The sequence below is a fragment of the Saccopteryx leptura genome, chromosome 10, assembly GCF_036850995.1.
Source record: "Saccopteryx leptura isolate mSacLep1 chromosome 10, mSacLep1_pri_phased_curated, whole genome shotgun sequence".
NCBI lineage: Eukaryota > Metazoa > Chordata > Mammalia > Chiroptera > Emballonuridae > Saccopteryx > Saccopteryx leptura.
Genome location: NC_089512.1, coordinates 46,943,050 through 46,954,458, shown reverse-complemented (window position 1 = coordinate 46,954,458; position 11,409 = coordinate 46,943,050). Strand labels below are relative to the sequence as shown.

General features: G+C 49.6%; 1 protein-coding gene across 5 annotated transcripts; it reads left to right on the top strand.

Annotated features, from left to right (window-relative positions):
* The first annotated feature begins 6,737 nt into the window (after positions 1 to 6,737).
* Positions 6,738 to 9,837, top strand: TRH (thyrotropin releasing hormone). Of its 5 annotated transcripts, none has more exons than XM_066350859.1 (3): positions 6,738 to 6,944; positions 7,865 to 8,083; positions 8,722 to 9,837. In XM_066350859.1, exons 2-3 carry the CDS (start codon positions 7,873 to 7,875, stop codon positions 9,231 to 9,233), a joined length of 723 nt encoding a protein of 240 aa, XP_066206956.1. In that variant the 5' UTR covers positions 6,738 to 6,944; positions 7,865 to 7,872; the 3' UTR covers positions 9,234 to 9,837. The 5 variants fall into 5 exon arrangements, with proteins under 5 accessions (XP_066206956.1, XP_066206961.1, XP_066206960.1 ...); XM_066350864.1 differs by having other exon boundaries at positions 6,813 to 6,948; XM_066350863.1 differs by lacking the exon at positions 6,738 to 6,944 and adding an exon at positions 7,166 to 7,258.
* Positions 9,838 to 11,409: the final 1,572 nt, after the last annotated feature.

Here is an 11,409-nt window from a genome sequence, read left to right as displayed (position 1 = left end):
GACAACTATAATTCAGCTGGGAAAATGTGATCCTGGCGATATCTATGGCCACATTTCCACCTTTGAGGACAGCCAGCCTGATAATGTAATTATCTAGAGGAAAATAGAGGTCACGAGTGGAGAAAAAGAACAGACTCCTCATGGCACCATTTGAGCCTTAGGTTCTGCCATACCTTCTGCCAGTCAAGTATATGCTGTTGGTCACGTGCTGCTAGCACTACAGCCTTTTTTATTTTGCTTATGCCAGTTTAGGTTGTGTTTGAGCTCACTTGCAGCTGGCAAAGGCATCAGCTAGGGAGGGACCCCTTTGGAGGACTGTGCAGTTTTCTGTGGAGAAGCTGACTTGGGAGGCATCCACATAGGGCCAGGCACAATGCAGGGGACCAGGAGACCTGGGGAAGGCGCACAGCATGAGAGCAGACTCGTGCTGAGCCTGGCGGAGCACACTCACTTCCCAGGCAGGCAGGGCAGGAGAGCCTGAGAGGTGGACAGAGCAGGGCGAGGGAGGCAGGGGCAAGGGTTTCCTAGAGGCTTCTCACTTAGCTGGGCTATTTCTTTCTTGAAACTGCATACTCATCATTAACCAAGGGGCCAAAGGGATGCTCTGAGGGGTTAAAACAGGCCACATCTCTCTCCTCAATTTAAACCCTCTATTTTCCCATTGTCTTGAGAATAAACCCAAACTCTTTACTCTCCATGGCAACGAGGCCCATAAGATTTGATCCCTTCCTACCTTTTCTTTATCTTGTACATCACCCCCGACTCATACCCACTGTGTGCCCCAGGTCTGGAACCATGCTTGACACCAGTGCGTATACTGGAAATACTTGTTGAATAAGGAAACAAATCAATGATTGAAGTGAGAACTGCAAAGTTTCCAGGGCATTTGGCATCAACGAAGTTGATGAGTAAGGGGGAATCTGGATTAGAGAGATTTCTGAAGCAGGTTTCCATGGAAAAGCACAACATGGACTCATCTTTCTGAATTCCTGAGATAATTTTTATAATCTTAGAGAAGATAAAACTTTCATTATTTTGTATATGTGCTGCCAAAGTGAGCACATCCTTCATTATTTTGACAATAAAAGCAGACTGTAAAAAAAAAAAGAGTATATAAAAGGTACCATATTTTTGTAATTAAAAAGCCACCATGTGGGATATATAAAAACCTACACATAATGAAGTTGCATAGAATAAACTGCATGTGTACTTGCACACACACACACACACACACACACACACACACACACACACACAAGTACAAATGAAACTAGGGGAATCTAAATAAGATCAGAGAATTGTATCAGTGTTGATATATTGCTTGTGATGTTGTACTATGTAGTTTTGTAAGATATAACCATTAAGAGAAGTTGGGTAAAAGGAACCCACAATCTCTTTGTATTATTTCTTATCATTTCGTGTGACTCTATAATGATCTCAAAATAAAGAGTTTAATTTAAAAACACCATAAAAATTAAAAGGTAAACTGGGTGGGGCTGTTTTGGGTCCTTCTGTAGCTCAGGATTGATAAAGACTCTAAAATAGCTGGAGGACATTTCTGAACAGTGAGCATAGAGCAGGGATCCCCAAATTACAGCCTGCCGGCCGCATGCGGCCCCCTGAGGCCATTTATCTGGCCCCCCCGCCGCACTTCCAGAAGGGGCACCTCTTTCATTGGTGGTCAGCGAGAGGAGCACAGGATGCATCTGGAGTACTGTATGTGGCGGCAGTGCTCACGTACAGTACTACTTCCGGTGTCACGGCTCTGGAAGCGCGTCTTATCACTTGTTACGGCTAGCAGTGACAAATATGGAACCAGACATTGACCATCTCATTAACCAAAAGCAGGCCCATAGTTCCCATTGAAATACTGGTCAGTTTGTTGATTTAAATTTACTTGTTCTTTATTTTAAATATTGTATTTGTTCCCATTTTGTTTTTTTACTTTATTTATTATTATTATTATTTTTTTTGTATTTTTCTGAAGCTGGAAACGGGGAGAGACAGTCAGACAGACTCCCGCATGCACCCGACCGGGATCCACCCGGCACGCCCACCAGGGGGCAACGCTCTGCCCACCAGGGGGCGATGCTCTGCCCCTCCGGGGCGTCGCTCTGTTGCGACCAGAGCCACTCTAGCGCCTGGGGCAGAGGCCAAGGAGCCATCCCCAGTGCCCGAGCCATCTTTGCTCCAATGGAGCCTCGGCTGCAGGAGGGGAAGAGAGAGACAGAGAGAAAGGAGAGGGGGAGGGGTGGAGAAGCAGATGGACGCTTCTCCTGTGTGCCCTGGCCGGGAATCGAACCCGGGACTTCCACACGCCAGGCCGACGCTCTACCACTGAGCCAACCGGCCAGGGCCTGTTTTTTTACTTTAAAATAAGATATGTGCAGTGTGCATAGGGATTTGTTCATAGTTTTTTTTTATAGTCCGGCCCTCCAACAGTCTGAGGGACAGTGAACTGGCCCCCTGTGTAAAAGGTTTGGGGACCCCTGGCATAGAGGCTTTGAGAGAGAACTCAGAGGAGGCTGGATCTGAAATATCAAAGCCCACCCAGAAACTCAACAGACCTTTTGCAGAAATATGTGTGTGCATGTGTGTGTGTATGTTGGGGTGGGGGTGGGCCCTGAGAGTTAGAAATTGTGTACAGCCTGACCTGTGGTGGTACAGTGGGTAGGGCATCGACCTGGAATGCTGAGGTTACCAGTTTGAAACCCAGGGCTTTCCCAGTCAAGGCACATGCAGGAAGCAACTATCGTGAGTTGACGCTTCCTGCTCCTTCCCCCCTTCTTTCTCTCTCTCTCTCTTATCTCTAAAATCAATAAATAAAATCTTTAAAAAATTAATGTACAAACTTACTATTAAATTATCCCATTAGTCATTTCAAAATCATAAAACATAACTGTATTAATCTGATAAGCAACTACAGTACAGACACACTTGTATTGTCAGAGGAAACAAAAAGAAGTTAGAAAAATATTTGTGCTCTGGCCAGTTGGCTCAGTAGTAGAGTGTCCGCCCGACATGTGGAAGTCCGAGGCTCAATTCCCGGTCAGGGCATACATGAGAAGCGACCATCTGCTTCTCCACCCCTCCTACTTCTCTCTCTCTCTCTCTCTCTCTCTCTCTCTTTCTCTCTCTTCCCCTCCTACAACTATGACTCAGTTGGAGCAAGTGGGCCCCAGTGCTGGGGATAGCTCCATGGCCTTGACTCAGGCACTAAAATGGCTCAGTTGCCAAGCAACGGAGCAGCAGCCCCGAATGGGCGGAGCACTGCAGGGTAGGGCTTGCTGGGTGGATCCTGGTAGGGGCGCATATGGGAGTCTGTCTTTGCCTCCCTACCTCTCACTTAATTTAAATATATATTTGCAACATAGTGACTAGACTTTTAGCTCCTTGTTTTAAATGTAGATGTTAGTATTATTTAGGCATGGTGAGGTCAATTGATCAGGAGATAACTGCTATTGGAAAGGTAGTTTATTACTCAGAGTTCCTAAGAGAAGGGAACAAACCACACCACGGAGGGCCACAGGGTCCATCAGGAGGCAGAGGGAGCAGTGAACTGGGGGGAAAGACCTACGAGAAACTTTATTGTGGTTTCTGCAGGAAGGAATGGGCAAGGTGGCTAATTTAAATAATTTCAGTGAGCTCTGGGGCATAGGGACTGTCCCTAGTAGTCTGATTAATAACCTGGCCCTGGGTGATTAGGACAAAAAGATGGTACCTAGAGAGCGGTAGCATTGTGGCTTTGGTTGGTTTGTTTGCATATGAAAGATGCTTCCAGGTGAGTTCTTCCCTATCTCTAGGAATTGGCTAAAGAGGCAGTCTCTCCAGAGTCAGCAAGACCCAGAGGTCAACACATCAGAAACACATGGTTAATACAGTGCCCAATGTCTAGAACAGGTCCTGTTATCTACTAGGGGCTCAGTGAATATTTCCTGAGGGAAAGAAGGAAGGAAGAGCAGGAAAAGAGAAGAAGGAGGGAGGGTAGGAGAGGGTTGGCTTGCTGAGGACACTTCATATGAATGTATCATCCATCCTCTCTGGTCCCTTGAGTTATGTGGGAACTCCCTTTCCTCCTCCTCCACTGTCTAGGAACTCTTCCTCCTAACAGGCAACTCAAATCTCTGATTACAGAAATGCACCAGGGGACAATGTTCCAGCCCCCTCACTCCCTACCAGGCAGCTTTTTTTTTTTTTCCTGAAGTGAGATGCAGGGAGGCAGAGACTCCTGCATGTGCCTGACTGGAATTAACCTGGCACGCCCACTAGGGGGTGATGCTCTGCCCATCTGGGGCCCTTGCTCCATTACAACTGGAGCCACTCTAGCGCCTGAGGTGGAGGCAATGGAGCCATCCTCAGCACCTGGGCCAACTTTGCTCCAATGGAGCCTCAGCTGCGGGAGGGAAAGAGAGAGACAGAAAGGAAGGAGAGGGGGAGGAGTGGAGAAGCAGATGGGCGCTTCTCCTGTGTGCCCTGACTGGAAACCGAACCCGGGACTTTCACACGCCAGGCCGACTCTCTGACACTGAGCCAACCGGCCCAGGCAGCTATTGTATATACATCCACACTTATCACTCCTGAGCCTCAGACTCAGAGAGATTCGGTTGTGTTTTTTGTTGGTTTGTTAGTTTGTGGTTAGGTAATGCACAGAAAAAAAAATTCAAACAGCATTAAGCAAGCCTCTCTGCACTGTCCTCCCCTACCTGAGCTCCCCCATTCCCCTTTTGCACTGTACTTGTGCACCCCAGTCTCTGCGTTAGAACATATCAGTCTATCTCCCGCACCACCACAAAGATGTACCTACATGATGTGCACATCATTCTCCACTCTGCTTTTTTATCTTTTTCCTGGAATTTGTTCCATATGTATACATATGAAATAGCCTCATTCTTCTGAAGCTGCAATAATACCCCATAGTTTTCTATGGGCCCTAGTTGATTTAAAGAGACACCTCCTGGTGGACATATATCCAAGCTGTTTCCAATTCTGGCTTCTACAAACCACGCTTCACCGAATACTCTGTGTACACATCCTCATGCGCAGGCATGTGTGTCTGTAAGATGAATTTGTAATTGTCTTGTGGAAGGTATGTGTGTTAAATGTTCAGGTTGCCACCCAAAGAGGTTGTATCAATTTACACTTCCACCACTGTATGTGAAAATAACAGATCTGTCTGTATGATTAAATGCTTAGCTAGGTCGGCAGTTCTTCAAATTCTGGAGTCTGTCTGGGAGAGCAAGGCAGGGTTTCAGATTTGCAATCTACCTCAGCCAACCATCTGAACTTGGGGACACAAAGTATGCCTCAGTCTTTTTCATCTAAAAACAAGAATAGGATTTGTTAGCTGGTGATCTGAAAGTTCCCTTCCCTCTCTAACCTGCAAAGTCCTTCTGCTTCCTTAGGCCTCTGTGTCCCTATCAATAAAGTGGGACTAATAGTCTATCTTGTTTATCTTACCCGCTAATGTGAGGATGCAATGAGGTGGTGAACATGCCAAGAAGTTGATGTCTTTCAAGGGAAGGAATAATAATTAAATACTTTTGGAATCCCTTGCCAGACCACTAGCATGGTCTAGGTATACAACAGATACTCAAACTATTAGGCTGAAGAAATATTGAATGTGAAGGCAGAATAATGTTAGGATTGCCCAGAGGTAGGAGATGCCTTCACAGATGTTTTGTCTAAAATGTGGTTTCTTCTAAGTGAGCCTGGCTAACTTTTGTGCCTCCAGGACTGGCAAGGGAGCCATCAAATGCTTTAGGTTGGAGGCTGTGCCCAGAACTAGATGTGGCAGAGTTCTCTTCCAACGTATCATGTGACTTTGGGGAGAGATTGGGGGACAAGCTTCTTGGCATCTATGCTTTTCTCCTGCCAACAGTCCCTCTCCTCCTTTGCTTGGGTAGGATAGATCCTAACAGATTTGTGGTCCAGGATCCACAAACTCCAATGTCCCTTCTTGGTGATTGGCGCAACACAATGGGAGATAGTAGGGAGTGGTGAAGAGTGTGGTGGAGAGTATGCAGGCTCTGGTCCAGTGGGCTTTTGTTAAGAAGTGTAGGTCCACTCTTTTCCAATAGAAGTCATAAGTCAGAATTTTTCCTGAGTTTTCCTGGCATTTATATATTGGTTATTCAGGTTAAAAAAACAACAACTGTGGGAGTCACACAAAACAGTCTATAAACTGGTGGTGGTCCACAGACCGCCAGTTTTGGCATTCTGAAGAATGTCCCCCTCTGTATAGATGAGGAAAATTGAGACCCAGAGAGTGGGAGGCATTTGCCAAAGGTGACAGTCAAGATCAGAGCCCAGATCCCACTTATCCCCTAATTTCTCCCTCTCCCTCTACCCCATTCTTCTTCCTTTTTTCCTCTCTCTGTCTCTATCTGTGTGTCTTTCTGTCTCTTTGGTGTGTGTGTGTGTGTGTGTTGTATGTCTGCTCTGTATCTATATTTCTTTCATAGAGATATATGCATCTCTCAGTCTTTGTCTTTACCTCCTATTCTCTCCCATGTGTCTCTTTAATTGTGTGATTCTCTGTGTCTCTCTGTTCCTACATGTGTGTTCTCTTAGACAACAGACCTTCAGAGCTGGGTGCAGAAATGACCTCGCACCAGCACCCCATCCTGCAGCTCGGGTCAGCTCGCTCTCCCTCCCGTCTCGCCGCCCCCGCCCCAGATTTCCGGTGGAGCTGGCAGGCGGGCGGGCGGGGTACCCGCGGGGCCCGCTGCCGTCAGCGCCCCTTCCCGGTGGCCGCGACCCCTCCCGGCTGACCTCACCGGCGCCGCTGCCTCGCGCGGATATAAGCAACGGCCCGGCGGAGCAGCGGCCACGGGCGTCAGGGGTCCTGCGAGCGCTCCAGGACTTCTGATCCACCGCCTCCAGACCCCGAAATTGCGGACTCTCAGGCCCAGGATCCCGGACCGGTCCCACGGAGCTCGCGCCAGGCAGGTAACCCCCTCCGTCCTCTCCCCCTTCAGGCGGCGTCCGGGACAGAGGGCCTCTCCTCCCACCCTCCAGTGCGCCCCGGGAGAAGCGGCTGCATCGGCGCACAGGTGGGGCGCTGCGTTCCTGCTCCGGTTCTTCCCTGGCGCGGGCGCACCGGTGGCGGTCACCCCTGTGCACTCACGTCCTGGATTCTGGGCGTCGTACGGAAGACTCGCCACTCCACCCCTGCCTGCCGGGACGCGGCGGCGCAGCGAGGCAGTCTGGGTGTCGGCGTGAGAACCTGAGAATTAGAATCCAAATCCCGACGTTAGAAGTGAATTTTCGCGTTAGAATCGAATTGAGCCTAGAATCTCAGTCTCAGCGCTAGAAATAGAATTTTAGCGTGGGAATTAGGACTTTAGGGTCAGAATTCGATCTCTGGCGACTTTAGTCACGTAACCTTAGCATTAGAAACAAGAGCGTGGCGTTGGAATTAGAACATTGGCAAAGGAGTGTGGGGATAAGAAGGCTGCCTTGGGAACCCTGGGGAGAGTCTCAGCCCGAGACACGGCACTGAGCACCGTGACCGTCGGGCCGGCGCCGCAGTCGTGGTTACACTTCTGCCGAGTCTGCGCCGGCGCCGGCTGCCCCGGGGTCAAGGAGCACCGCTCAGTGGCGGTGGCGGCGGGTTCCCACGGCCTCCTGGCTCGCGCAAACAGGCGCTCCAAGCATGGGTGACGACATCTAGAACCCGAGGTAGAGCCTCCTGCTGCCCTCGCCCCCCCCCCCCCTCCACCAAGGTGACAGGTAGTCCTGCTTTCGGAAGAGTGTTTAAATGAGTTGTTACTCGGCCTCGAGGACCCGCTGGGACGGGAAAGGGGGAGATGCAGCGTACAGGGAGGGGGGTGGCGGGCTTAGCTCTCTGTCCTCCCGACTCCAGACACCACCATGCCTGGCCCTTGGTTGCTGCTCGCCATGGCTTTGACCCTGGCTCTGACGGGTGTCCCTGGAGGCCGAGCACAGCCTGAGGTGGCTCAGCAGGAGGCGATTGCCGCAGAGCCCCCGAGCCTGGACGACCTCCTGCGCCGGGCGGAGCGCCTCCTCCTTCTCCCGAAGGACCTCGAGCGGCTGCCAGGGGATCAGGGAAATCGCGAATCAGGTGAGAGGCGGGTCTATCTCCGGCTGCCTGGCGAGAGGAGGCCCAGGAGAGGGCTGGGGGAAACCCAGATCAGAGGAGAGGGAGCGACTTGGTCATTCAGCCTCTTGCTCAGAAACTCATTGGCCACACCCTTAGCAGGGTCATGAGTTGACCCTTTCCTGGGACCATTCCTTTTGCATCTCAGCCCTAAGGATATTTCACAGAGAGCATATCTTTAGTGGGGAAGAATCTATGCTTGGGAGAAAGAAAGTCTGGGTGTTTACTACTTATGAGGCTAAAATATGCCAGGCACTCATAGTTCTAAGCACTTTAAATACCTTATCACACTATTTGATCTTCTTAACAACCTCTTAGATAAGTACTTTATTACCCCTCATTTTACACAGAAAAAAACTGAAGCTCAGAGAGGTTAAGTGAGTTGCTTATGGTCACACAGCCAGGGAGTGGCAGAGTTGGGATTGGAACCAGAAGTCATGCCTTTGACCATCTGTGTGAGTGTATCTGTGAGACTTGAGAGACAGATGCAAGGCCATAACTCTGGGTGAATGCTGCAGGGACTTCTGCCTAGACTGGAAGATGGCTGGAGTGGGCACTCAGGGATCAGGGGTTCTTTCACTGGCCTCTTTCTTTCTCCACAGACTCCCAGATCTTTCGACCTGACTGGCTCTCTAAGCGTCAGCATCCAGGCAAAAGGGAGGAGGAGGCAGAAGAGGGAGTTGAAGAGGAGGAAGAAGGAGAGGCTGTGGGACCCCACAAACGTCAGCACCCAGGCCGGCGGGAGGATGCTGTTACGTGGTCAGTGGATGTGGCCCAGCAGAAGCGGCAGCACCCTGGCCGGCGCTCCTCCTGGCTGGGGTATACTTTCACCAAGAGGCAGCACCCAGGCAGACGGCTGGTGAATCCTAAGGCCCAAAGGGGCTGGGAAGAAGAGGAAGAAGAGGAGGAGAAGGAGGGAGAGCAGATGCCCAAGAAACGCCAGCATCCAGGCAAGAGAGCCTTGGGAGGCCTATGTGGACTCCAGGAAGCCTGTGGTCAAACCAGCCTCCTGCTGGGGCTCCTGGATGACCTGAGCAGGGGTCAGGGGCCTGAGGAAAAGCGGCAGCACCCTGGACGGCGGACGGCCTGGGCTGGGGAGCCCCTAGAGGAGTGAGCCCAGTTTCCTGTAAAAAGTCGAGTTTGGGGTCTAAGAATGTCTTGAGCCCTGTGTGCCATATCCCTTTGTGATCCCCTCTTTCCCTCTGCCTTAAGATCCCTGGTCATAAACCTGAGCCCCCCTGTATGTACACACCCAAACCCCTGGCCTTGCACCCCTCCTTCAGGGATATGAGAAAATCCTATGAGTTAAAACCCCATATTACTCCACTTTGCATTGCTGGTAAGGGGAAAGATCCCAGAGACCCCATTCTGCAGGCCTGCTCCCCAGCCTTCGCCCTGACTAAGATTACCCTTCTGTGTCTTCTAAGGAATTTTCAGAGAGAGGCAGAGTGCCTCTGGGGCAAGCAGCCAGTGAGGGTGGGGTGAAATTGAAGTGGTGATATCCAAATCTAACTTCTATTCCCTGCCCAATGTGTCTGGATTTGCCACATGTAAATTTTGTCCCTAGAACCCAAGGTCTCCTCCCCTTCTTCAGTGATCTGGATTGTGAGTGGCAGCACCTGACCCACAGCTGTGTTCTGCTTGGGGGAAGCATTTTAGGTGGAGTCCCCCTGTGGTACTGTGTTGTGTGGTAGCCATGGAATAAATGTGTGTGGGAATATATGAACATCTGGATGTATGGCTTCTATATAACCTGCTTGACACCTTCCCCTTGTCAGTGATAATCATTCTAATGATAATAAAACACACATCTAGATAAACTTGGAGCTCTGTTGTTGCACTTCTGCCTCGGCTGGTTAGGAGTTTTTCTTTTCAGCATTGAGAGGGGACAGGACTAGAGCTTCCCAGCTCTGGTGAGAAGGAATCGGGGGCCCTGGGGGATATAAAGTCTTCTCCACTGCCCCCATATCAGAACAAGCTTGGGAGGTAGGTGGAGACTCTGGAGCCCATTGGACACCTGGGGAAACTGGGCCTGGAGAAGTGGAAGGGCTTGCTGGAAGACACAGAGCTGGCTAAGGTGGAGCCATGGGTCTGAGAAGCCAGCTTAGGACCCTGCCTTGAATATGCCTGGTTTGGCGAGAGTGCTGGTCTGGCTCAGGTTTGTAATCTATATAGTTCTGTGGCATGAATCAACAGTTTGGGTCATCTAGCAGGCAAAATGAGGGCAAAGGCTATGGTTGGGGACACAAACCAGAGGCCTTCTGGGTCCAGGAAGGGAGGCAGGCTGGGTACAGGACAAGAGGGAGTGATGGAGACTGGGGCAAACCAAAGAGGCCATCTAAAGACACTTAAAACCAATCACAAAAAAATAAGAAAAAAAAAGTAAAAAACCAAAACCTCAGTCAGTGGGTTTTATTGTGGGTCCATACCAGGCATTGTGGCTTAATCCTAGAGTCTATGTACTGCTTCCCAAACCCCTCTCACACACAGGACTTTCATTTAGCCTAGGAGGCTGTGGCAGAGATAGTCCATGAATTTCTGTGGCCTCCCTACAGTTGGGGTGGAGTCATATGACTAGTCCTAGTCAATGGGCTGTGAAAAGAAGGGTGTCATTCCTAGGCTAAGGCAGTTTAGAGCCCCTAAACCTCCATCACCTCTTTTATTTCTGATACAGAAGCCTGGAAGGCCACATATTCAAATGGCAGAGCATGTGACAGAAAGATTCCAGACCCTGGCATCACCAGATCAGACTTCTCATTTGCAAGAAATAAACTTGTGTTGTATTAATAAGTCACTAAGATTTGGGGTTTATTTGTTACTGCACTCAATGCAGTATGACTAATACAAACGCCCCTCCCTTGTTCTCTCTCCACTGAAATCCTTCTCATCTTCCCTTTTCCATATGTGTCTGCCTTTATCAAAGCTGTCCTGGTCAGGGCCTGGCACGGAGTAGGTGCTCCATAAATATACTGCTCACAAAATTAGGGGATATTTTATTGCTTTGTATTCATTTTGAAATATTCCCTAATTTTTGTGAGCAGTATATTTGTTGAATGGATGTTGAAAGCTTCAGGTCACTTCTAGTTAGTTCCCCAGCCTGACTTTCCTGCCTTGTCGGGAGACAGACAAGCAAACAGATGATGGCCACTTAGTGTGAGAAGTATTGAATGTGGTGAGCAAAGAAGGCAAGGAGAGCACAGAGGAGAGATGATTGGGCAAAGCAGACTTGCTGGAGGAGGAAACATCCAAGCTGAGTCAAAGGATAAATAAGAGGAAAGATATTCTGGGCA

Bases quoted from the DNA above. Each gene is read 5' to 3' on its own strand.
- TRH (XM_066350858.1), top strand. The intron at 8,084-8,721 runs GTGAGAGGCGGG...CTTTCTCCACAG, and splicing joins TCAGGGAAATCGCGAATCAG to ACTCCCAGATCTTTCGACCT.